The sequence below is a fragment of the Carassius gibelio genome, chromosome B19 (assembly GCF_023724105.1).
Source record: "Carassius gibelio isolate Cgi1373 ecotype wild population from Czech Republic chromosome B19, carGib1.2-hapl.c, whole genome shotgun sequence".
Lineage (NCBI taxonomy): Eukaryota > Metazoa > Chordata > Actinopteri > Cypriniformes > Cyprinidae > Carassius > Carassius gibelio.
This window is the reverse complement of record NC_068414.1, coordinates 29,986,832-30,014,831: the sequence shown is the minus strand read 5'-3', so window position 1 is coordinate 30,014,831 and position 28,000 is coordinate 29,986,832. Positions and strand designations below refer to the sequence as shown.

At 36.4% G+C, this 28,000-nt stretch overlaps 1 protein-coding gene across 1 annotated transcript in view; it reads right to left on the bottom strand.

Moving 5' to 3' along the window:
* LOC127978877 (trafficking protein particle complex subunit 9-like) overlaps positions 1–28,000 on the bottom strand; it is a 93,255-nt gene that overhangs the window by 43,523 nt on the left and 21,732 nt on the right. The window contains exon 2 of the mRNA XM_052583834.1: positions 5,482–5,634. Coding sequence (XP_052439794.1) covers positions 5,482–5,634 — 153 coding nt within the window. The remainder of the gene's footprint in view (positions 1–5,481; positions 5,635–28,000) is intronic.

The window sequence follows — 28,000 nt, the reverse complement described above, 5'->3', positions numbered from 1 at the left end:
ATTAACCAACATTGTTATGATACCCCATTACTCCATTTTACTAGGACATTACGTTTCTTATAGAGCGTTTCAGTATAGTGTTGTGATTATTAAAACAGAGATGTTTTAAAAGTCTAATTTAAACTTTTGTAAAATAAATGGTGTTGAGTTGGAAAGTGTGATTCATTTCTACAAGTCAGTTCAAGACTCGTAACATTTATAAAAATATTTGCATCACCCAAAAATGCTTACAAATGTCCTCAACATGCTTGTTATATTAAAGTCAATATGAAATCAAAAAACAAAAAATCCAATTTACTTTCATTAATTACCCTGTATAATTTGGAAATATGTAAGTAATTGTTATTGTTAATAATAATAATAATAATAATAATAATATAAACAAAATACAAAATAATTAAAATAAATGTAATATATCACTTCTAAAGGCTTAAGAATAATAATCATAATATTTTGTCAATAATAATAATAATAATAATTATTATTATTATTATTATTATTATTATTATTATTATTAATGTTTAAAGGTAGTGTCTCTATGTTTTTCAAAATAATCACTAAATAAAACAAACATGGAGGTTGCATCGTCTTCCACACAAAACCATTGCTCTAATCGAAGGTTTTTCTGCTGCAGTGACATTTCTGGATTTGACCTGCTTTGTCTCTGTCTGATGGAAAATAATGAGGGTAAATTGCAGCATTTGGCATGCAAAGATTTCTCTCCATATCTCATGCACATCCTCCAATACACTTGGATGGATTCTGACATACCACAGAGAAGGAAGAACAGATGAGACAGCAGCTGAAAGGTGTATATACGAAAATGCGGCTCATCACTATTTGAACAGAAACGAATGTCTGTAGAACAGAATGTGATTTTCACACATCTTTCAAATGCTGCCTCTCTGCTGCTTGGTAAAAGAGAGTTGAATGCAGCAGCTCCCATCAGGACAGATCTGGTCAGTATTTGTGTTTTACCACCCGAGGGTTCTGAAAGGGAAGGAGAGGGTGTTCAATCACTCGGCACAAAGGGAACTTACGGTCCTCATTACGAGTCCCAGGGCCCCGAAATGACATCACTCCCCTTCAAGAGTGTCTGACACAATATGTCGTAATGTCTGCTGCAAACTTTACAAGACGCGGATGCCCAGATACCAGGTCAGAGCAAACAGAGTGACATGAGTTAAGAGGAGGCGGAGACAAGAGTGTCACACAAGCAGAAGAGGGTGGATCTAAGATGTATTATGTATAAGCTAAAAGTAAAGTTAAATTCAGATAAATTTGGATTCATAAATAAATTATTTATATATGCCTGTTTGAATAATAATAATAATACTAATAAACAAAAAATATATATTACCAAAATAAATTTGTATTTTTATATAAATATAAAATATTATATAAATATTTCATACTACTACTACTACTACTACTACTACTACTACTACTAATAATACAGGTCATTAAGGTTTTTACATGTTAAATAATTTATTATTGTTAAAATGCACAAATAATTATTTTAATATAGAAATTGTAATGATTTATAATAATACTTTTATAATAATATAAAAATAAAATAGCTTATTAATAATAAAATACTAAAAAAATATTTATATATAGCACCTTTAAAGATTTCATAATAATAACAACAATAATATATATTAGGGGCGACCCCGAATAGTCGACAAATCGATACTTTTTATTCGAGGAGCCTGATTCGACTACCAATCTAACAGTCGAATATTAGCGGGGTGTTATTGATGATGTCATTTTGACTGATGGAGGAGCACAAATGTCTGATTTCACATAAAACTTGCTGTTTTCTCCCAATAAGTTAATATACAGCCTATTATGATAAAGCTGTTAGAATCTGAAAAGAAAGAAGCTTCAAATTAATATTTTAAAGAGCGTGAATAAATCCAACCACCCCTATAGATTTCTGTTTCACTTTCCATAATCCGTGACCGACAGAGGAGCATCTTGGCGGCAGGGATTTAAAACTTTACTAAGATTCAAACTGACACAGACTGGATTTTTGATTTTGCATCCTTGATTATGTTTCTGTCATAATTTTACCTTTTCAATGTATATTAAAAAAAAACTATATCAGCTCAAATGATCCACCTAATAAACATCCCGAACAGATTATAATTTACAGACGTCATTTACTCCCCCTGTTTAAGTAAAACACAGCGGGTCGCATTGAGAAACACGGTGCTCAGCGATTACCAGACATTACCCAATGAGGCTAGCAAGTTCATCCATATGAGGCGGCATGACATCATCCACACCGGGGCTCTGCGGTCGGCTGACGTCCCACATGAAGGGTAAACGCTTACCTCCAGCGGGCTCTCAGCGGGGGGAGCCGTCCGGTTTAATGGAGCCACTCTCCTCTCTCATTATGTTGTTCTTGCACTGACATTTTAACATTCAGGCACTAATGTGTTTAGTCTGACTGTCTGGCCCTCGCGCTCTGCCGCTCTCTGACGGGAAGACGATTTATAGAGGACGGATGAATGAACAGAAGTGCGCGGCATGTTAAAGAAACTCCCGTACAGACTGAACCCAACGGCCTCCTGAGAGACAGACAGAGCATTGCATCACCGCCATCACAGCCTGACTTATGCTCACAGGAGAAATGGAGATAAACGCTGAGAGAGCGATAGAGACAAAAAAAGGTCAAGAGAAAGAAAAAGGGCTGAAGAGAACAGAGCCAAAGAAACAGAAGGGGGATGTACAGTGTGTTCAACTAACAAATGTTTTCCTTAAGCTGATTCTTTTTAACGAATCTCTGATCAGCTGAATCAGTCTAACAACTCACTTATTGAACTGATTAATCAGCTGCTTAACAACAAATTTACTCAGTGAACCTTTAAAAATCATTACTAAGAAAAAAAATGTTGCTGGCATGTGATCAGCTGAGGACAAAAAAATAAGAGGGAAATTTTTTTTTGTTTCCCCATTCAATATAATGATGATGATAATAATAATAATAATTATAAAAAACGATTTATTATAATTATAATTAATAATAATAATAAACAGAAAGAATATGGCAATAAATAGCAATAAATATGGCTGTCATAATTTATTTGTTTTAAACATTAAAACTATAGTAATAACACTACTGTAAAATAAAAACTGTTATAATAAAATATTTCATAAAAAAATATTCTTATTTGGATTATTTTAAATAAAAAATAACTGTAATAATTGTAATTAAATTGTTTTATACTATACTACTGTATGACTACTGTAAAATAAAGAAGTACCTGTTAATATTATTAATAATAATAATTGTAAAATTATAGAATTATAGAATAATTATGATTGTCTTCATTTCTTTGTTGTCAAAAGTTAAACTCTGTAATAATAATACTGTACAGTAAAACAAAAATTTAGCATTTTAAGAATAAAAATAAGAATTAGTTCCAATACTAACATTTATGGTTGTCTTAATTTCTTTGCTGTAAAACATAAAATTTTAGGGCTTTTATTTTGGCAGAGAACCACTAAGAGACACTAAATATGTTGTCTAGCACATGTTGCATTTTCAAAGGCAAGTTAGAAATGTTGACGATGCAGCATTTTTTTTCCCCTGTGATTTACTGAATTCACGCAGGCCAGAAAACTTGTACAGTTAAACTTAAATGTGTGTAAATATGTTGAGAGCAGTCTGGAAGTGGCTTCATGCAAAGCCAGGGATGTCTTGCATCCTATTATGACAGAGAAGGTTAAGCAGCCAATCAGAGTTGAGGAAGTGCAACATCAAACACTTTAACATTTGAATGACTTGTTTTGATCTTTTTAAATAATTTATACAGTTACAATCCACAGTATTGAGAAAACCAATAGCAAACAGTGCTAATATTACTGCTAAATAACAGCAATGATGTATTTGCACCTGCGATAACATCAGCAGTGTTTACAATTCACTGCCCTCTACATGCTGCGCTAATAGGACAGGCTTTAAGCTGCCTTATCAGCCTAATTCAGAGAAAATTATTATTTCAACAATAATGAAAACATTTCAGCAGCGTCTGAGGAGAGACCCAGGAGAGGAGAGAGAAAGGAAGGAGGCTGTTCATAGCGCACCTGTTTGTTATTCAAGCAGAAACGCAGCAGACAGACGCACTCCGCCGCTCGTCTGCTACAGTCTGCTCTCCTCCAGTCTCATTAATATTTACATGTGCGTACAAACAGACATAAAGAACCTGGAAGACATTTCCCATTATCAAAGGTTGCTCTTTTGGGTTCAAAAGAGGTTGCAAATTATTTTTACTAACATTTTATACTTCATTGCAAAAGTTTCTTCTCCAATTCCTTAAAAATAAAAAAAACTCAATTTTTGATATTCAGTTATCTAATTTCCTTCCATCTTCTTCCTAAAGAAAGATCATTTACTTATAATTTTTATAATATAAGACTCTTCTGCTCACAAAGGCTGCACTTATTTGATCCAAAATACAGTAAAAACATTAATATTACCTTTACATTACCATTACATGAAATATTACCATTTATAATAGAAACCTGTTTTCTATTTGAATATTTTCAAATAATAATTGACTATTTAAAATCTAGTTTAACAAAGTTATTTCATAATAGTTATTTTTCATATTTATTATTTGTATTGATATTTCATAGTTTATTTTAAATTATTGTTTTTAATTATTATTATTTTTTAATTCATGCATTTCATAATCTTTTTTATTTTATATAAATTTATACAGCACTTTTTTTTTCTTTTTTATATTTAATTATTCATTTATACATTTTCAGCATCATTACTCCAATTTTCAGTGTCACATTATACTTCGGGAATGCTGATTTGCTGCTCAGGAAACCTTTCTTATCATCAATGTTTCAATGTTGAAAACAGTTATTAAAACAACCTTTTTTGGTTGGAGATATTTATATGTATATTAGAGATACTGCCCAAACTTTTGAACACTACAGTGTACATATAAATGAAGATTTGTCTACTTCAAAATCATATGGTATAGTTTGAAGCAAATTTGAACTCTACTTCAGGGCTGTTTAGTAACTGAAGGTTTCCTCCTATTCAGTGTGCTTGAGAGGTAAAACAAGAGGTTAGACAGGAAGAAAGAAGCTATAAGTGTAACATAACCAGGAAACAGACAAAAGGACAAGATGTGAAGAGGAAATAGATATGAATCCAGAGAGGAAATAAGAGAGGGCAGAGGGGACGTAGAGGGAGTGATACAGGAGAGAGACGGCCGATGTCTCTGTAGAATGTGAAATGAGAGGGTACAGACATCATTTCAAATCACCTCGCTTGGATCAGATCTACCATAACAGGGCAAAGTGAATACTGCCTTTCTATCTATCAGAGAGCAGTCAAGGCCGTCTTGATTACAGTGCAACGGCTCCGGTGATGCACTCTCAGAAATTGAGCGTAAATCGGATAGGACAAACCAGAACAATGATGTTGTTTTTGCGTGTCGTTTGGACGTTTACCATCGTTCAGGTCGTGTAACAGGTTCTCCAGACCGGAGAAGTCCAGTTTGGCGCTTATGTTGACAGCGTTGGAGACGGATTGACCAGATTTCAGAGGCAGGTGGGACAGAGCGTCCTGCAGGTCCCAGGTCAAGAACTCACCAAACAGCTTCTCTGTATGATAGAAAAGAGAAATATTTCATTATAGCACTAAGGAATTAAATGAGCTGCAAATGTCAATGACAAGTATTTTCAACAATATAAAGAAAAATAACTACACTTGTTTACATTATTGCCACCTGACGAGAAATGCAACTGAGAGTTTGATCCCGGTGCGTTGCGAGAATCTTACAAACTCGCTCTCTCTGTTCACGTCGTCGTCTCTCTGTGTGAAGACACAAGAAACGGCTGTTCAAAGCTTCATTCAGATGCTAACAGCTCCCAAACCTCCAAATAACGAAGTCGAATGAGTGCTGCACAACACGTCTGTGAACGTTTAAATGAGCGTCTGCCCTACAGACACACCATCCTCGTGATTTACATTTCCACATGAAAGACTGAAGATCATAACATAAGATGCTGCATTACAACGGCAGTCATCAGACATTCATGAAAACACTTCAGAATCAACCCGCTGACACGTATTAACACCTGCCACCTGTTTGTCTGAGGCCTGGCGAAGAGTTTGACCATTTCTGTGTAAACAAAACTGATGCTTATTTTCACTTAAGCTGACTAGTAACCTATTGTGGCTATTTTCAGTGATCAAATTCGGTCTAAACTCTCTGGTTTACAAACCCCAAACCTTTATTTAGTCACAAAAGAGTGTCTGAAGTCAGATGTTTGACTTTTAACATGACACTACAGCATATTCTGGCCAAGAACCACCAATTAAACCACAATTTAATAGCTGGGAAACCTTAAATATCTCTGAACTGATCTAATAATATTTAGCATTGCACCAATCGCTATAAATCTGCTGTTTTAGCGTTTTAATTCTTCCCCTAGCCCTTATCTATTCCATCTGTCTCTCGAGAGCCATGATCCTCTCTTCAGAATAACATGGATGGAAATAAACAACCCAGACAGATGTTAAACCCTGTTCCACAACAACACGCTCCCGGGGCTGCGAGCCATCATCGTGGAGGGCTTCTTCCTGGCAGTGGTCCTGAACGGATCAGGACAGCAGACTACATCCACCCGAGCTTGCACACCTGCCAACACTATCTGTTTTTGTGTTTTTTTGGAGCCTGGGCATCTCAAACCATGAGTTTAATCTCCGAAGTCTCTGCAAAAAGCTACATTTACAATTAGCATGCTGCTAATGAGGCCTATAGATCTAAGTTAAGAAGACAAAAATAGAGCATGGATTTTTATTAATTTTTTTCTAGTGTTTTTATCTTAATTTTAATTTCCCGAACATATTAGCATATAAACAGACATTTCATACAGTCTCGGTTTCAGGCGGCGTATTGACAGACCGTTCATGGATCAGCTGAAGCATATTGCGCATAATACTGGAGCTTTCCAAAATCATAATCTCAGATTGGCCAGCTTTACGTGATTCCGGGGAATCTTTTTCAACCTATTTTGTGTTTATCTCCCAGTTTCTGTGAGTCACCAAAACTGAAAAACAGTCACGCTTGCTTTTTGTTCCCAAGCTGCCGAGATGAGCGCTTCCAAGGCATTGAATCTATGAAAGATATTCAAAAGTTGAGACTTTGTATAAGGATTAAAAAAGTCTGGCTATGTGAAACTGATTTTCATATATACTAAAGTCTGAAAATAGCCTCTGTGCACAATTAAATTATTCAGAATTACAATCAAATGTCATCAAATTCTAACTCAAAAGCAGAGGAGAGGAAGAAAAGGATGGAGGCCCACAGCTCAAGCTCTCCGCACTAATTTGTTGGGGAAGCAAATATTCAATAATTCATAATTCTATGCGAGTGAAAGCTAAAAACAGCGTGTAGATGGTTGAGTCGGCTTTATAAACAGCTGAGCAGTGACCATAATTCACCACGGTACGGCTGGGATTGAAACGCCGTTGCTAGGAGACATAGAGTTGCCGATGGCAGTGACTTCTGCAGTCTCATGTGTTAAACAGAGGTGACAAACAAGACACTGACCGGCACATTTCTGGAGTTTTATAACATTTCTAAGAAAACTAAAAACATATAGTAATTGGACAATTTCTGTGTTGAGTTGATGACATAAAAAAAAACACAAATCAACAGATAAATGGATAGATAAAATGAAAGAACAATGGATGGATGGATGGATGGATGGATGGATGGATGGATGGATGGATGGATGGATGGATGGATGGATGGATGGACGGATGGACAGATGGACAGATGGATGGATGGACAGATGCAGTAGACAGACTGACAGACAAACAGAACGATATAGAAGGATGGATGGATGGATGGATGGATGGATGGATTGATGGATGGATGGATGGATGGATGGATGGATGGATGGATGGATGGACAGATGCAGTAGACAGACAGACAGACAAACAGAACGATATAGATAGATAGATGGATGGATGGATGGATGGATGGATGGACAGATGCAGTAGACAGACAGATAGACCGATATAGATGGATGGATGGATGGACAGATGCAGTAGACAGACAGACAGACAGACCGATATAGATAGATGGATGGATGGATGGATGGACAGATGCAGTAGACAGACAGACAGACCGATATAGATGGATAGATAGATAGATGGATGGATTGATAGATGGATGGATGGATGGATGGATGGATGGATGGACAGATGCAGTAGACAGACAGACAGACCGATATAGATGGATGGATGGATGGATGGATAGATGGATGGATGGATGGACAGATGCAGTAGACAGACAGACAGACCGATATAGATGGATAGATAGATAGATGGATGGATGGATGGAACCAAAGAATGAGAGAACATAACATAGAACGATAGATATAAAGAATGACAGAGAGAGAATGAAAAACAAAAAGGACAACAGAGAATTTTAGACAGCGAAGTATGGAACATTATATAGAATGATAGAAGGAATGATAAAATGTTAGTACTACAAAAAGAACAATAGAAAGAATAAAAGAACCTTAGGTTGAATGAAAGAACAAAATATATAACGGTAGAATGACAAGAACAAGACCGAAAATTACAGAGAGAACTACATATACAGTAGTATGAATGATATAACGAACCATAGAACATTACAAAGATAAAATGAATGAACAATAGACAATAAAATACTGTATAGAATCAATTATCTAATGGTAGAACCAAATAATGATGAGAGACAAGAGAATGACTTAGACGGAATGAGAGAATAAACAAGAAAATGAAACATTATGTAATATTACAGAATGTAATATTAAAAAAAATGGATTATAAATCCAGAGAAAGGCTGATAGAACATCAGATCAAAAGACAAAAAATAAGAACAACATAGTTTGGAAAGACAGTTTTATATTAGTACGACAAACAAATACACTGTTATGCTTGTTAAAATGATTTAATAAAAGCTGCTTGTTTTGACCTAAATACAGATCTACAGCTATATGACTGAAGATACTGAGGGCTTTCAATCAAGTCCTGGATTGAAGGAGGGATAGAACACTGAACAAAGGATTCAAATGTTTCTGACTTACTGTCAGACGAAGGTAAAACTCTGATAATAGCCCTCCGGTCACATCTCACTTCAGAGAGAAGCAAGTATAAAACACACAGTGAAAAGAGCAGGAGAGTGTGTGAGAGACCAACACGAAGGATGATAATAATCCTCCATCAGCATGAAGAAAACGGAGTAACACATTATTACCGCAACACCGTCCTCTCTCTGATACACTGCCTTTATCTGTCCTACACCTCCAGCATGAGAATGACTCTACAGATTCCTCCTCTTCTCATTCATCTTCCTCTCCAAACTCCTCTGAAATTAATTCAGCCCAAACCACTTCCGCCACAGACTCCATTCAAAGTCACTGTGTTGATTTCAGCCTTAGGTGTGCCATCTATTGTATACACCTTATAATAAATGTAATCTTAAATTGTGAAAATCTCCATTAGGATTGCATTGACAATGTTTGCCATTTAAAAAGGGATGGAGAGCGGGTCAACTTAATATTTATATTTTTCAAGCTTGGCAATTTTGAAACCACGCTGTTTATTCTGCCACAAAGTGGAAGCTTATTAAATCCCAATGCATTAAATTTCAAAGATCGTAGAGAACGAAAAGAATTAACAGGTAACTGTATTGACACTGCTCCATCAAGATGTAGTAACGAATATTTTAAAAACATCACTCTTAAAACAAAGCATGTGCTCTAGAAATTTGTCTGCAAATTTAAAGTCACAAAGCAGACATTTGCAGCACTTGGAAAGCTCTTTCAGTAGGACAACCTTGCAAACTACTCACCAGTAAATCCAGTGATTTATTTTGATTTCACTTATTTAATCATTTTCATTTTAGGTTAGAAGAACAATGGAAAGTATAAATGGACAAAAAGACAGACAAACAGACAGATAGATAGACAAATAAAACAGAGTTAGCAAGATAAAACAAGAACATTAGATAGAAAGATAAAAATAAAAAAATCTCTGGTATAGAAAAATAAGGACATGAAAAGCAATGCGCATACACACAGCAGCACACAAGTCGTCTGCCTGGTTAGACACTGAAAGGTCACTGCTTCAGCCATGAGATTCTCACGGAGAGCTGGACACAGTCTGACACTTCCGATGCATTATTCAATATAATACAGGATCACATACAAACACAAAGCTTATTCATATTTCACTACAATTCCACTTGAAGTGAATGTGAATGGGGGTTGGTTCGCCTGCTCAAAAGTCACCAACAAACACAAACATGCGACAGATGATTCCAGGGAATTGTTATGCAGTTCTGAAGGAGCTGTAAACAGTTGCTATGTGTTCCACTTGGGTGTCCAAAAAAGCCCGACAGACTTTTGCATTTCGAGGTAAAGCCAGTTTTTCGATTTAAGGTGAAAATCGAGGTCTAATCAGAATTCATTGATACTTGGGGTGAGGGGTTTGCTCAAATGGCCTTTAGTTATAAAACCGTTTCATTGCCTAATATTGCACCATATGTCGTACACGGCCGATGTCATCGTCAAAGGGAAAAGCATCATTGCTAACTTCAAAAAAAAAAAAGTCTGACAGCTGATGCAATCTGACATCCATCAATCACAGCCTGATATCAAACAGACTGAGACGAAAGGCAGAGCGACCAAGGTCATAAATTATACATCTATATATTGAAAAAAGACACAGCCAGGCCAACGCTGAACACCATCTGGAGTCAGAGAGGAAGACAGGTAGAAAGACTGATAGCTGCAGAGAGAGAGAAAGAGATGTCAAAAATGCATTTCCATGTGTTGAGTGATAAATTGTGTGAAACGTACAGATCAGAGAGGGAAAAATGAATCACAGAGGAACACAAACACAGACAGAATCAGGTGTTTCTTAGCAATCTCACTGTTTTTAGTACATATTATATACACAACTTTAAATATCTATCTATCCATCTCTATCTACCTCCATCTCTCTATCCATCCATTCATCAAATATAAAACCTTCAGATTTAGTTTTTAAACATTCAAGCTCTGCCTTTTCCCTTTCAACTTATTAAAGAAAAGACACAAACACATTTTGCAAGGAATTAGGAAATTCAGTTCATTTCTACTTCCCTGCGTTAAATGAGGTCAAAGTTGCTGCAACAGTTTTCAGATGTCTGAACCTAAAAATAAAAACATGATTTTTAAGAGCATGGATTTCCTAATACATAGTCAAAAGATGAACTACATTACTAGGAAAGTACATATTTCTTGTGCAAGGTATTACAATGCAAGTTTTCAATATGGAAGCATAATTGAGTTTAAGGATGCTGGTATCTCTGCCCTCTGTTGGCTGAGGGAGAAACTGTAGTGTGCGTGAGTTTGTACACAGATGTCTCATCAGAGCACTCTCTGCTCATATTTTATTCATTGTTTGCTTGTGCGGACTACAGGAGACCATGCTGCAGACAAGCCAAAACAACCACTGTGTGCGTGTGAGAGAGAGAGAGAGAGAGAGAAAGAGTGTGTTTGAAAGGTGCTGCAGCTGACACCCACCAATCTAAACCCGATGGCTCATTCTGTGTGTGTTTTATTCAGAGTTCATGGTGACCTTGGCTGCTCCTTGTGGACCTCCATCCTTTAGTTAAGACATGCTGCCATCTGCTCTTTCTACATCCGTCAGTGGCCTTTGTCCAAAACCCCCCACGAACATCACAAATCTAAATCCTCTCCATCCAGAACCTCTCACACATCTGGAGCTCAACAGAATCTTTCCAAGAATTCCAAAATCCTTGCACAAATATTCTAGAGCTTCGTGGTATGTTTGAAAATCTCCCACTGACTTCAAACTCTCGAGGGAATTTTGGACTTTGCAAAGAGTTCTTGGCATCTTGTTTAAAAAAAAACGAAATAAATGTTAACTTCAAAATGAGAATGATTCACATTATAACAGACATTTTATTATTTGACTATCACAAAGGAAGCGTTTTCAAGTGTTCAGAGAAATATTGTGTAAATAAAAAATACAAAATTAAATTAAAATAAAATATAAAAAATACTGAAACCTAATGAAGAAATAAAATAAAATAAAACTAATAAAATATAGAAAAAAGAAAAAAATATAATAAAATATAAAATCCAGTAGTAATAAAAAACTAAATAAGATAAAGTAATATAAAATGTAATTAATTTAAATTAAATGGTTTGAAAATTATAAAATAAACTGATAAATGTTTTGTCACCACACAAACTGGCTAAAATTACTATTTTCTGGTAAATTTACTGCTCCTTTTTATATACACAATGTATCATTTCAAAATATAATTTTATCAATTCTTCTGCTGTCTTGTATCAGACACAATGTCATCATAAAACTAGGAATTGTACTTCAGCAAAATAACTGTTACTGGTCTAGGAGGAGAAAGCAGGCAGCATCAAAAAATATCAGGGGTGAAATTTAAAACATGGACGTCACTGCTTCAGAAGACACTCTTACGTATCCCAGTAGTAAAAATAGCCTGAACCATCCTGGAGAAACTTAAAATATATGTTACACACTCAGTTAGCGAAGCCTCCACATCTCAGAGGGTCACAACTTATGATAAATGCCATTTTATCCTCAGAAAACATGGATGAATATGAACCAGAAGCGATATTCTGACAACTGTAGTGAGTCTAATGGCTTCCCTCCATTTGGCTTAGATTATGAAAGTACTTGGACCACAATAACAATAAGAACAGCAAGAGTTTTTTTTCATCCGAACAGTAGCTCTGTTCCCATGTATTACAGTACTGCTGGGTAATTAGAAGCCCTAATTGGACCATCCACCGCTACATGCTGGTTGAGCCCCCGAAGGCAGCGCGTACATCGCACAGAAGAGTTATTACAAAAAAATCTGTGTATGCGCATGGATGGAGAGTGCACAGAAAAGCTCCCCAGGCTCTTCTGGAATCCTTTCAGAGTCTTTCGAAACACTCCAGAGTCTTCTAAAGCCTTTACGGAGCTCCGTACCATTTCTGTAGTGCACTGTGGGGCGGTGTAGCGGTTAGAGGATTCGTTTAGCCAACAATGAAAACACTCATTCATGCACGCACGTTCTGAAACTTGGCATATTGCAATTAGTGATTAGACAAGAGAGAACCATGGGGCCTAAATTGTATGTAAATGCAGCCTTAATTGCAAAATGTTCATTCTTGGATGGTATCAAAGCTGGCAACTGCGAGGCAATGTGCTATTTGTGCTTTTGAGAAACACATTTAACCCTAAGTTATGAGAATGTGAATGTCAAGCCTTACATGCTCTCCAAAACTACAGTAAAAACCATTATACTGTGAAATAGTATTACAATTTTTTGTCACTTTTGACCGAAGAATTTTACACTTTGAATACTTAACAATAGTAGCTTCATCGGAATGGTACAAAACTTGGTGATTTTAATGGCACTTGGTACGTGGACACACAAAAATTGAGGGCATGGTTTGAAAAAGCTAAGTGGTCGTAAAAAACATAAATAAATAAATAAAATACAAAAATCACACTCATGGTCTTCAGTCAAAAATGACCGACCATATGGAAATTAATGGGAAATGGCAAAAAAAAAAATTAATAATAATACAGAAAATGTTTGTGTACAATCTTACAAATCACCCATGATGCAGAAAAAAAAATACACAGTAAAAAAAAAATAGCACAGTGATGAAGGGGTTACACTAAAACATCAAGAGTGCAAAACAGACATATCCACTCACTCACACACACTCACAGACACAATTATACACACTCAAATGAATTGGTTTGGATATAACCATATAACCAAAATGAGTCAGAAAACGGAAATAAGACATTAAAATCAGACCGGACCTAGAAGGATGTAGCTCTAATAAAGCATTCCTGTTTATTTTTGTAAAATTTATATAGAAATGTAATGTTTTGTATAACAAAATGTTTTCTATATTCAGGTTTGAATGTAGTAATAATAATAAAAATAAAAACAACTGAAGGTTCAAATCAAAATAAAAAATAATAATAATAATGAAAGCCTTGACAAAAAGTCGTCCTTGGTAATGCCTTAATATACATTAATATCCACAACCTAATAAAAGTAAACAATTATGTTTAAAAACAACTTTACATTTTTACATTGTAAAAACAAATTTACATTTCAAGTGTCCGGTCACTTTTGACCGCGAAGACCAAGAGGAGCGCACAAGTGTTAAAATGTAGTTATTCCTGCGATACAAAGCTGAATTTTCAGCATCATAACTCCAGTCTTCAGTGTAAAATTTGGAATATTTCTTCTTATTATCAGTGAACATGTATATCAATGTTTAATATATACAGTAATTGTGTAAACCTAAATTACTCAAAAATGGCAGGTAAACATTTATAATGTTTATAATGATTTACATTTCAAATACATGCTGTAATTCTATTTACCAATCATGAAAAAAAAAATGTATAATCGTTTTCACAAAAATTTTATTTCCGCACATTTATTTTATTTTTATCAAAAAACAGATCAAAAAACAAATCGGCATATTATAATGATTTCTATAACACTGAAGACTGGAGTAATGCTGCTGAAAATTCAGCTTTGCATCACAGGAATAAATTACATTTTAAAATGTTTTCAAATATAGCTTACTTCATAATATTACTACTTCATAATATTACTTTTTTTGATAATATAAATGAAAAATTTGACCACCAATATAAAAATAATTTTACAATGTAAGAACTTCACAAATCCCTAAAACATTAGTCAGCATCCTGATGCTGCAGGGAATTTAGTCTAGCCAGTAGACTAGTAGAATTTAAGCTAACTGAAGCGTCTAGCAATCTGTTTTAATTAAGAGTGCTGGCAGGAGCTAGAGGGCCACGCAGCGTTCAAAGCTTCCTTCAGCCCACAGAGAGCTGCCATCTGATCTACTGCCTCAATCATGACCCAGCATTTCACAAGGGAGCTCAATGTAGTGCAGAAATAGAAGTACAACCCAGGTCATGTCTGGAGGATTTGTGATGGCTCAAAACCCACTTAGACCCCAAGAAACCATCAGATTGACATGTAAAGCATGTAAAGAAGTTATTTCTTCTGTTTATGAAATAGTCTTAAAAGGAAACTTTTTTGCCCCTTTTTACACTAAGTCTCAGGTGTCCCCAGAATGTGTCTGTGAAGCTTCAGCTCAAAATACCCCACTGATCATTTATTATATCGTTCTGAAAATGTTTGTTTTGAGTCTAAGCAGAAACACATTGTTTTTGTCCATTTCTCTTTAAATGCAAATGAGCTTCTCCTTCCCTGTCCCTTTTTTTTCAGAATAGGGCTGTGCCTTTACAGCTACAAACCATCTGTTCGGATCTCTGATCCCATCTCTTTCCCGGTGAAATCATGCGTTTTAAACCATATTAGTTTAAAAGTCTGACAGACAGTTTTCTGAGCACATAAATAAGAAGCACACACACAGAAAGTGGCTGTCACACGGCTTGTGAGTACTAAACAAATTCTCTTTCATGTTTAATTGTACTTAAAATGTCAAATACACACAAGTTTATGTTAAAAACACAAGTTACAAAAACAGTTGGTTATGTCTCTGAAGGTAAACAGTCGGGAAAGAAACTGCTGTGTGGCAGCAGTGGAATATATACAGTAACTAAATTATTAAATCCACTGCTCTCTTGTCTCCTCTGAGTTAAGTTACTAAAATACATAAAATAAAACTGTGGCTGAATGCTGATGGCACTAACCTGGCTCACTTTAGCAAACTTTATGCACTAGAGGTATACAGTGCCCTCCAAAAGTTTGTTAGTGCCCTGGGCAAAGTTGGACATTATTGTCATAAATCCTGGTGCTAAAAAGTAATTTTAGCAATAATACTGAGTATTAATAATGATTTTAATTTAGATTACATAAAAAATGTTAATCTATACAAATCACATTCAGACTGTGATGCCTGATTACTGGACTAAATGTGACCCAGGATTTGTTTTTGAAGATTAAAGGATCAGCACATTTACAGCTTTAACAATTGAGTGCCAAATAAAGTTAGTAAACAACCAATCAGAACACTGTTTTGAGATGCTTTAGAAACAGCTGCAGTGTTTTGCTAGATTCTCAATACATTTTCATTACTAATCCTTTACATAGTTTGTTTTGTCACTTAAAACGAAATGATCAAAACCCCACTTTTCGCTTCCACCCTTTCACGGTCACTGCATGCTATGTCATCCCCTAATTGTGCACTATAGGATCTCCCTACTTAACAAATGCATGTGCAAATGGATAACTAAACAAACAAACAGATCTCTGCTTATTTCTCTGTTAGTTAATGACCTAATACATGTACCAGTGTTAACCAACTGAAACTTATAAAGCATTACAATGAATATTCTTTTTGATTGGCTTGAAAAAAAAAAAAAGTTTCCACCCAAAAAAATGAAGCAGAGGTTAAGATAGAGCAAAACATTCTCAAAAGAAAACATCAGAAGACACCTGAAAATGAGATCAACAGGAAGCAAGAACACAAGGCACTACCAAAAGAGCAGAATTGTGCCCGAACATCATCGAGATGGAAAGAGACAAAACTGCAGGTGATTCACAGATCTGCTCAGCGAAGCCAGGTCTCGACCACACACACAGCAGGTCAACAGGCGTGTGTTTTTGACAGCGTGACAGAACGCCAATCATAATGGCGACAGCTAAAAAGGGAACTGAAATGCATGTCCTTGTGTCTCCACTGGAGTGGAACTTCAGTCGAGCTGAATCACATCACACTGCAGATAGGTCTGTCCCAGAAAGACTGACTACATGCTGAGCTTATGAAAGATAAAGTTTGACAGTGGGATTTATGATTGCGTCCTGCTGCAGTTTTGATATGCGTAGGAAGACAGGACAATGTAGAAAGCTAAATCAGGTTATGAGTTTTGAGGCCAGGGCCAAAACAGAAAAACTCCAGCTGAAGTAATTACTGAAGTTAACTAACAAAAGAAAATGCTGGTGCATTCCTCACAAAGACGGGAAAAGGTTTTCTTCCAACACTACAAAGACCAGAGAAATATCATTTTTCATTGGGAACATGCTGTCAGTGGTGAAATATAGCGGCGGCGCTGCATATGGGTGCAGGTATGGATGTTTCTGTATCAGGTGACATAAATAAAGACTGCTGTGGGCGGCACAGGATGCGGTCCATCCCCATATCTCATTCCTCAGCTTTCTGTTCAGACATATTCAATGTCAAATACAGCGCCCGTTTCTGGCTCTACCTGCGACGGAGGAAAGCGAGAGTGTGTGTGTTCCTTTGCTTTCAGGCTGCCTGGGAAACAAGCTTGTGTTTCTGTTGAGTGCTCATGTACCTGTAGAGACTCACTAGAGGACGGAGAAACGAGAGAGAAGGTGAGAGAGAAAGAAATGTGGTAAAGACGAGTCCAGAAGCTGCCGAGTCTGACGGTTTCTGTCACTGTGGCCCTCTCTTAAGCAGCGAGAACATGGACAGGTCCGCTCACTAAATGTGTCTGGTGAAAGACAGACTCTAAGGGCATTTTCACATCACATTTTTCCTGGAAACACTTCGGAAATCAGATCTGGTGTGCGGTATTTTCTGTCGGTTATTTTGAAGCTGAACAAGCGAAGTCTGATTTCTTTTAAAGGGGGGATGACGTGAGAAATCAAATTTGCCTGGATCTTTTGGCATATAAGAGGTCTTTGTACCATTAAAACATCCTGAAATGTTAATAGCTTAAGACGGCCTCATTATAACAAAGCATTTTTTTAAATCAAACTCCAAAACAGCTCGAATTGGATCCTGTGGATTGGACGTCATCTAGCACCAGTCGTTTGCATAAACTCCGCCCCCTGAGCGACACATCGACACAGGCCCCACAAATATAAACTACAATCACTGCCACCATCTTGTCTACACTGGATAAAGTATACAGATGTGCGCTCACTTGTTGATACAGTCCACATGCTCAAGTCTGTCGTCAGGACAAATGGAGGGAAAAAACGTTAGCTTCAGCGTGTTGGGATTAAACCGATTTTAACCGATAATGGCATCCCGGATCGGGTTTTGTTTTATAAATGAGGCACAGTGTCATGGAGAGTTCACAAAGAATTCATGTTGAGAGATGAAGTATTACTAGATCTGACAGCAGCTGCATCACACTGTAAGTAAATGATTTCATATCGCTCTGTCTGGAAATTACCGTTTTATTTTGATTATGTTGTCAAAACACTTAAAGCATGCAATAGCGAGTTTATACTGTTTTCTATGCAGTGACGTTAGCCAATCATAATAGTGACCGGTTCCTGACTGAAGTGCTAAAGGACCCACCCCTTAAAAACAGCCTGTTTCTGGGAGAGGTTAAGGTCCAGGTTAATAATTTTTCCACATTTTTTTTCAATCTTTATTTAGATTAAAAGTAAACCTCAAGGAACATTTTAAAATAATACAAAATCAATGTGATGACCCCTTTAAGTCAGATCTTTTCAGTGAATTTGTCAGATGATTAAACATATATGTTTAATGTGATTGTGTGATTCAATTTGACTGTGAATTACTTTGTGGTCCAATTTTGTTATGATTCTGACTGACTTGGCTTGTAATATAGCCTAAAACAGTTTGCAATTCACTTTGAATCCTTTCATGACGTAATCCATTGTGAATTAATTTGTGGTTCAGCCCTAACATGTTTCAATCTGAGACTATCTGTGATTCCAGCTGAATCAATTTGTAGTTCATTTTGAATTTCACCTGTTTGCAGTTCTGCCTGATTAGCTTGTTGTTCAGCCCAAATCACTATGTTATTCAATCCAAATCAATTCGTGATTCCAAATCAGATCACCATTCAGACTGTTTTCATGGCTCATTTCTGAAATTGTTGGCAGTTTAAATTAATTTATTAATCTGAATCATTTGGACAGTTCACCCACTGACTCCCTCTGTAAAACTGCTATTTAGAATCAAATCTACTGGTGATTTGTGAATGAATAATTATTTTGAGACTGTTCTTTTAAATCAATTTGTTAAACGTAACCAAATAGGTCTGAATCAGTTTTTGAATTAATTTGATGTTGAGTAAATTAATCAATGTGATTCAGTCCGAAAGGTGTTTGTGTATCAGTCCGAATCAGTTTGAAAATTAGCCTAAATCAGCATGTGGACCAGTTTGCACTGGTTTGAGATCTAGTCAGAATTAGTTTATGCTTCAGTCTGAACAATTAGCTGTTCAGTCTAAATCAGGTCATGATTCTGTCTAAATCAATTGAACAGTTCATTCACAAACTTTAGCAAGTTTAGTGCCTGCAGAAACTCTGTACTAAAGGTAAAAGTCATTTTCTGACCAAAAGAATTTCACAACCAAACACAAAAACATATATATCAAAACATAGAGAGAAAAAAACCCTAAGAGGCTTTATGTGCTGCCCACTGGAGAGGTTTTTGGACCGTTGTTCTGTAATGAGTCCAAAAAAACAGACAGGACATTATAACTGTGCATGTTTGAGATTTGTGTTTGGTGGCTGTTGATGATCCCACAGGTCCAGACCTGTAGGCTTATCAAGGAAGAAAACACCATTAGCTTCATGCCGCAATAAAGAATCACTTTGATTTCCACATGAGGGTCATTTGCCATGGGGACAATTCACACCAGCAATATGAGAGAAAAAGAGCGAGCGAGAGCAGAAAGAAACATAAAAACTACTGTAAGTGCATGTAGGGCTGAAGTGACCTTATGAGAATTCAATCATGGTCGCCGTGCCCAGAACTATATTCTTCAATTAAACCACAGCAGCTCCTAGCTTCTCATTTCCTGTCTTCATCTCCTTCCCCTTCTCCATCCTTCTATTGCTTCCCTTACTTTTGACTGAAATGAGCTTTTGAACCCCTAAAGATGTTGTTATGCCAATGAAAAGATACAGAAACGAGCACAGATATAGATAACACATACAAATAAAATGATACTGTGTAAAATGATACTAAAGTGAGTTTATAATGCAATATAATATAATGTTTAAAAAAAGTTATATTTTTGGGATGGCATTTAGATAGTGATAGTGAAGTGATAGTGAAGTGACATTCAGCCAAGTGTGGTGACCCATACTCAGAATCCGTGCTCTGCATTTAACCCATCCGAAGTGCACACACACATGCTGTGAACACACAACCGGAGCAGTGGGCAGCCATTTATGCTGTGGCACCCGAGGAGCAGTTGGGGGTTCAGTGCCTTGCTCAAGGGCACCTAAGTCGTGGTATTGAAGCACTCCCCCCACCCACAATTCCTGCCGGTCTGAGACTCGAACTCACAACCTTTCGATTGGGAGTCCGACTCTCTAACCATCAGGCCACGAGCTCATTTGAATGAAGTTTCTGCATCCTTAGAGATTAAGTATTTTTCAAATTTAGAAAGGTTTAGTTATAAAAACCCAACATGTGAAACAGACAGGTGAGCTAGTTAGTGTCTGGAGATGCTGGTTTATGCACAGCAGAGACAGCAAGAGCTTTGACATTTCCAGATCCAAATGGGACATGATTCATGGATATTCTTTCTCTCTCCTGGTTTCTTTTCCTTTGGCCATGTCAACAGTTAGTAAGAAACGATACATGATATTTATAGTCCTACTGCAGCCTTCAGGAAATCATCTCACTGTCTCTCTCTCGCTCGCTCGCTCTACTCTTGGCCATTTCAACTCTCAAAAGAGAGAGACGATATATAAACAAATGTGTGTGTGTGAACTCGCCCTCAGGATGTTTTGAAAAATCATGCCATGCAATATTCAACTGAGTGAGTAAACCTCTATAGGGATGCATCCAATCCATATCTTTCAGCATTAATAACCAGCAAAATCCAGTTCAATAGCATTTCTTGACTCATCGCAAACCACACAGGTGTTTTGCCAGGTGTGAACAAAAGCATTTGATTTAAACAATTAAGAATAATCTACAAAGTGGACTAGATCTCAAAAGATCTATCGTCAACAGATCAGCTCTGTGAAACTAACAGGGACACGACAATGCAATCATTTACAGCATTTGGAAAGTAATTTCAGACTTGCAAACTGATGTTTTTTTCTTTCTCTTTTTCTTTTCCTGAATGAAACCAAAATAGGATGTCTGAAGAGACATTGGTTATTTTCTTATTTCAAATATCACATCCCATCAGATGCAACCACTGAAGCTTAACAAGACTTCTTACATAAAACATAACAGTAAAATACAAAATCATTCCTCTCATAAATTACTCCTTTTTGAACATTTTACCTCAGATGTATTTCTTACAATATTTGGGTGGGTTTATTTATTTATTAGTGGCATTTACTAAGTCTAGCCTCACAATTGCTCATATTTTAGGTCAGTGAATTCAACAAACCTTTAATTATTAAACTACAGTGTGACTCGTTTTACAATCTTCACCTGCCACTGCCAGACAATACATAAGACAGAAAACTCCAACAGATGTACAAACCAGGAGGACCCCAAGTCATATTTAGACAACAAAATATCAAAAAACCCAACACAACCATCCAGAAAACCCTTAAAAACACATGCTTAAACCCACAACAACTAAACAACACATTGGAAACCAATCACAGTAGCAACAGAGTGGGATTCATATTTGAGATTCTCTATTTCATTTTTAAATCAAGTTAACTACAATTATTACCAACTCTCCCTAATCAAAACCTCAACCTGACTTGCAAGTGCAAGTGCAAAAATCAACTCGCTGGTGGGTTACATTAAACACTAGTCGACAACTTAAAGGACCCTGGCATGGGACAAATCCCTCAATAAAGTACTGCTAAGTGAATCCACACACACGGCTCAGTCAAAGGACACCTCCACAACAACTTCAAAGGAAAGACAGTGTGTGTGTGTCCGTGCCTGTAGAGGCCACCTGCTCAGTCACCGATGCTGAAAGCAGTCTGGGATTAGAGGAGACACACACACACACACACACACACACACACACACACACACACATAGAGTCCAAAGACAAGGCTTTTCATGTTCCCATGTTTGTGGAATACCACTAAGAGCACTGCACAGTCTTATTTTCCATCCTCAAAGACACAGAGACAGTGGTGCGTAAAAGCAGACGTCTTTATTCAAAGAGAGAGCACATCAAAACAGTGGAGTCACGGGGAAACCTCAGATGGGTTCGAGCGATCAGACTAATGCACAGACTCTATTACGAACTCGCAACAATCAGCGCAGCCTTTGAACCTCCATCCCATTACAGGATGTGCGTCGTATCAAAAACGATGTGGCATTTACCGCTCTATAAAGAGCGGCGCATCGTTTAGACTGTCTGTTGCGTGTACCTTGAGCGCTGTTTTAGACGTCAGCTCCAGAATTTTCTGCGTCTCCGTGCCAATATTCCCCAGGGTGATGGTCAGGTGCTGTGTCTCTCCGTTAAATAGCTGCAGGAACACGCTGGTGGACAGGTCTTCACTGAACAGATGGGCCGACCCCGGACCAAGAAACCATTAAATGTCCATTAGGGGTCTAATTAATTGCTTTGACAACAATTCAGCTCTTTTATTAAAAATGTGATGCATAATCACATTCTGTCACAATTTGATATGATTTTTTTTTAAATGTTGGCATGATTCTAAATGCATAATCTTTGAAAGACTTGCTGGGGACACAAACATAAATGCAGGGACAATTTAAAAAAACTGTGAAAACTGACCAAAAAAGGTTTACTTTGAAAAGTTTAAAAAGTTATCATGGACTTTTGATTGCTTAGGATAATAATAATAATGCAATCATTTCAGAGTGTGCCCGTGGAGAAAAGTGTCTGCTAAGTAAATAATTGCAAAACACAGGGTTATTATTATAGTAATTATAATCAATTATTAATTTGCATATTCATTACATTGAAATTGCATTCTCAGACTGAAGCCTTTACATCAATAAAGTCCTAAATAGAAATTAAATTAAATAAACAAGTAAATAAATAAATAAATAAGCAAAAACATAAGTAAATAAATAAATCTGCAAACTGCTAAGTAAATGAATAAACAGATATTTAAGTAGAATAATTTTGGAAGCTATTAGTCAAAGAAGTATTGTGGAAGTATAAAAAGTACTTAAACTCATTTTTCAAGCTTGCATCTCAATAATTTGAATTTATGCAATTCGCAGATGCATTTATCCAAAGCGACTTACATTGCATTCAGTCTAACAATTTTCTCCTAAAATGTGTTTCCTGGGATCCGAAACCCCCAACGTTGCACTTCCCAATGCAATGCTCTACCACTTGAGCTACAGGAACACAATAATCATAATAATAATCAATAAAATAATAATCACCAAAAAAATCTCAAATCAAAATAAAAATTGCTTCTTAAATCACACTAAACCTATTTCCATGCTGATCCAGCTAATGCACATCCTAGAGGACTATCATAAAGACCTGCTGATGGCAATGTCAATAAGGTCAATGGCTCTTTTAATTGAAAGGTGGAACCTTCTTTTCTACAGACGCTTTTCAATTAAAAGAGTCAATCGCCTTATTAGGGCTTCGCCTTAGTGATTTCTCATGTGGCTTCCCTTCTTATATCGCCTCTAGTTTGGCAATGCCATCTAGCTGAACGAGATGTGCGAAAGCAAGCTGCAAACTTCAGATTTATCATGATAATAGTCTTCAAAATTAGGAACCCTTAAAATAAACAGTCCATTAAAAAGCAGGAAAAATGTCAATGTAATATTCCATCAATTTCCCCTCTACTGCTGTGTTTGTTCCACTCAGGGAGCCTAAACAACCTTTAGTCAATTGCCGAAAAAGTTTTAATCCATTTTTCATGTCTTCGTACTGTGCACTTTTTGTCTAAGAGCATCTAGACTGGTGTTTGTTTCTAAAAACCTTTAAGAAGAACCTTTACCTCAGAAGAAAGTGTAAGAATGAAAAATAAGTGTGGCCGGTCAAGTCTAAAAGAGCACTTCATGGTAGATTTCTGAAATATCAATTCACAACACCAACGTTCGCATAAATCGACTAATTTGCCGGTCATAAAAGACTAAAAGTTCCTTTGATTAAAAATTGAAGGGTAAAAAAAGTCAGTTTTCAAAACTTTAGTTTTCAAGAGTGTAAACACAATGCATGCACATTCAAGAGAGAATAAACTATGAAAAAGGCAACTGACAACTCTACATTTCTACCACTACATATTTAGAGTTAGACATTCTCCCATTCAGTTTAATGAGTGCTTTGTCTCCTCCCTCTTATCATGTCTCTGACCCAAACTTTATTCCGGCAGAGCCACACGAAACAAACCAATTTCATTTCATTTCATGCTGAGTGTCATTTCAGACTCATTCATGTTGAAGAAGAATATTTTTAATGTACTTGAGAGTAAATGTGTTTACAGCAGCCTCTGCAGAGCTAAATATGATTAAAATGACTGACAATCCTGTCAAATGGAATATGAGGTTGTGAATGTATGTGTGTGTAAGCCTATAAGGAATTACTGTAATTAGCTCCGGGGGCTTTGGGATCATCCAGAGCCTTCTGCCAAAATCTTCTCAAACAAACCATATTAAAGCAAAAATGAAAAGAGTGGGGGGAGTGAGGGGGTAACTGATTGTGCTATTGCAAGTATACTTTAGGTACACTTTAAATATCTCGCATTTAAAAAATAATCTGATATTATTAAAAAGTATATAATCCTCATCAATAGTGACATTAAAACACACTTTAGGCTTAAAATTAGGAAATGTGGATTGTGCACAAATACAATTTAATTTTAATTTGATATCATTAAGTCTCAAACAATATTCTAGTAAATATGTTAATAGATTTGAACTATACTTAGTATTGAATAAATATTTTAAATTTTACTAGGGTATATTGTCACATGGCCTAAAACACTGGTAACCTATTCAAACAATTAGCTTAATAATCTTTTATATGTTTTGAAGAACCAACCAAGTTTACTGCAAAACATTGCTACCTGTACGGCTGATAAAAACCTCTGCAATCCTGACTCCCGAAACCTGCCAACAACAGCCAGCCAATCACAACAGGTTCCCTGCCAGCGCTATATTTTTGTGTGCAATATGCATCAGGCGGTCCGTGGGCTTTCCATGAGCAATCGTGCAAGATGTCTGAGCTGAGAATAACCACCTGAACGCTTCTTCTGGTTTGTGACAGCACCGAGCAGAGTCACATCTCCATAAAACTGGGTTTTGCAAGTAGGTTAGAGACACTAAAACACCCTGAGACAATATGATCTAATTAAATCACTGTTTTACTTATTTTTATTTTATTTTCTGAAGAAGAAAAGTGTGTGAAGCTGGGTAAGGACGTGCAGAGCTGCAGTCTTGTGAGCGATGGCACCATCTCTACCATACAGCCGCTGCTCTTCACCCCCAGCAGACCCTCCAGAAGACAGTCACTGCTCACCCCAAACACAGAAGTGTGATACCCTGCAATATTAGCAAAAAAATCTGATTTAAAAATGTTCCATAACAGCATACCGCGCTAATGAACTGAAGGCAATTAGAGCTCATTAAAGTCCTTTGAAACACGCGTGTGATTTGTAGATGTTAAGAACTGCTGGGATGGCCATAAAGCAGGGATCAGTGAGTTTATCCTATTTTAATGAGAGGATATTTAGCTGGTTTATTCAAGCAGGGAAACGCTGGACTTGTTTTTCATTTCTAAGCAGACTTGATTTCTGCATTATTACAGCATTATGGTGCAGAATACATGTTCAGTACAAACATGTTTCTCATTTTATAAAAATAATTTTCAATGGTCTATTGTTTTTAATAGCACTGGGGCCTGTTCTTCATACGTCGCTAACTCAGTTAGCAGGATTTGAATGTTGACGATTTGGCGTGATCTTGGATCATTTGGTTCTTCGAAGCTCATCCCGGAGCTGCTGTCATAGCAACAGGTCCGTAAGCTTAAACCTGCTCGGGAGCAGCTTATTTCATGTAAACAGGATTAGATCGCTTCTTTTCAACCAGAACTGATACTCAAAATATGTCTGCTACCACCGCTACTTTATTACAAGAGAATCGGACTGATCCAGGGACAATAATTTAAAATAAAAATCATAAAAAATATATTGAAAAATAATATAAAAATGCTGTGTAGTCCATAACAGCCTACTATAGACACAGCCAGTTTTACTCAATGAAATATTTATTTGTCATAAAATTATTACTTTATAATTGTATTAGAGTATTACACACATGCTATAGAAATAATAGAGTCGTGCATTATTTTGAGTGATGACTGCTCTTATAAGAGTGGCTTGATGAAGCGCAGGAGATGCAGATAACATGATATTGACCCTTAAGAAACTTTCATTAATCCTGTCACGTAACAAATCTTTCCAAATATGAAATAAAATGAATAGATAATATCTATATTGAAATAAAAATGTAAAGACTGCACAACTATTATAAATTGCGAATCTAAATAATTGGGAATCATGAAAAGAATTCTAATAAAATAAAAACATGTATCTATTATCTGTTTCATGTATCTATTATAACATTTATGTAGTTTTGTTTGCTTGGCTGTTTCCTTATAAAAGTCCAGATATTTGTCAAGTTTTTCGTCAGGTGTCGTTTTAAATTATATGACGTCATTACATTGCCGTCTTGCCACCAGCCAATCGCTGCACTGCTGATCATGGTTTCGAGTATCGATATATATTAAGACAACACATGAACGCGCATGTAATAGACGTGACCGGAAAAGTACGAAGAACACGGAGGCAGCAGACTACAACAAAACGCTTAGGGGTTTATTTTCCACAGAATAGGGGTTGCAAAAGTTAACAGATGTTAACCCGACTGAGGTAAACCAGAATAATCATAAAGAGGAAAAAAGAGAAACAAAAAAACAAACCAAAAAGGAAATACCATAAACCTAAGTCACTGCAAATGCCTCTCAAATATTAACAGAGGTCTAGGGACTACAGGACCTGTTCTATCACAGAACACAACTCCCTCATACAAACACAATTAGCAAACTTATACATTGGTGGCCAGCACCAATTAACACAAAAAGGGGGATACACAGACACATAATGGCCATCATACATAACAAACAAATACGAAAACATCAAATATACACACAAGCACTTCAAATAATGCAATCAAATTACTTCACTTAAATGTCTTTCCTGAACATAAATAAAGGCACAAATCAATACAATAGTCCTTGAAGGCCCCCCAGGGTAGAAACCGGAATGGTTGCGCCCAATCATTGGCTGGAACCATACATTTACGTCCGAAGTTTCTGCCCGGACCCCTTTTGACGGCACACCAGCCACAGCTCACGGGTCTCAGCCGCAACAAACACGCAAACAAAGATTGGTAAGAATAAACTCAGCAAACTAAACGTTAAAGAGTATGTGCACTTAACTCCAAACGAAAGTTTAAATAAAGTTTATTTAATCCAAATTAATGTTGTTATTGTGTGTTCTTTACTGCCAAATCAATTCTATTAAATAAAAAGATAAACCAACCTGACCCATATTCACCAATATCCACCACAGCGCAATTATCTCAGATAACTCAATCCAGCGATACTAATCATACACAACAGGTGTGTTCGAAGAACCCAATTAGCCGGATCAGGATTAGCACGATGATATCATCTTGGATGTGTCATTTGATCTCGGATGTAATAAGCGACGTACGAAGAACAGGCCCCTGATAGTCAAACTGAACCATGTTTACCTTATTTAATTTATTTTTAACATTTATTTAATTAATGTACTCAGTGTTTACTCAATAATACTTACAGCACAATATAGTATAATTATTTGTTTTATCCATAATGGCAGCATGAATGCTCTGCTTAACATCTCCTTTTGTGTTGCATGTAAGAAAGAACACAAGGATGAATAAATAATGACAGGATTTATCATAATTCTATTTGTTTTCAGTTTAATACCAATAAAAGAATAATAATAACAATTATTATTATTATTAT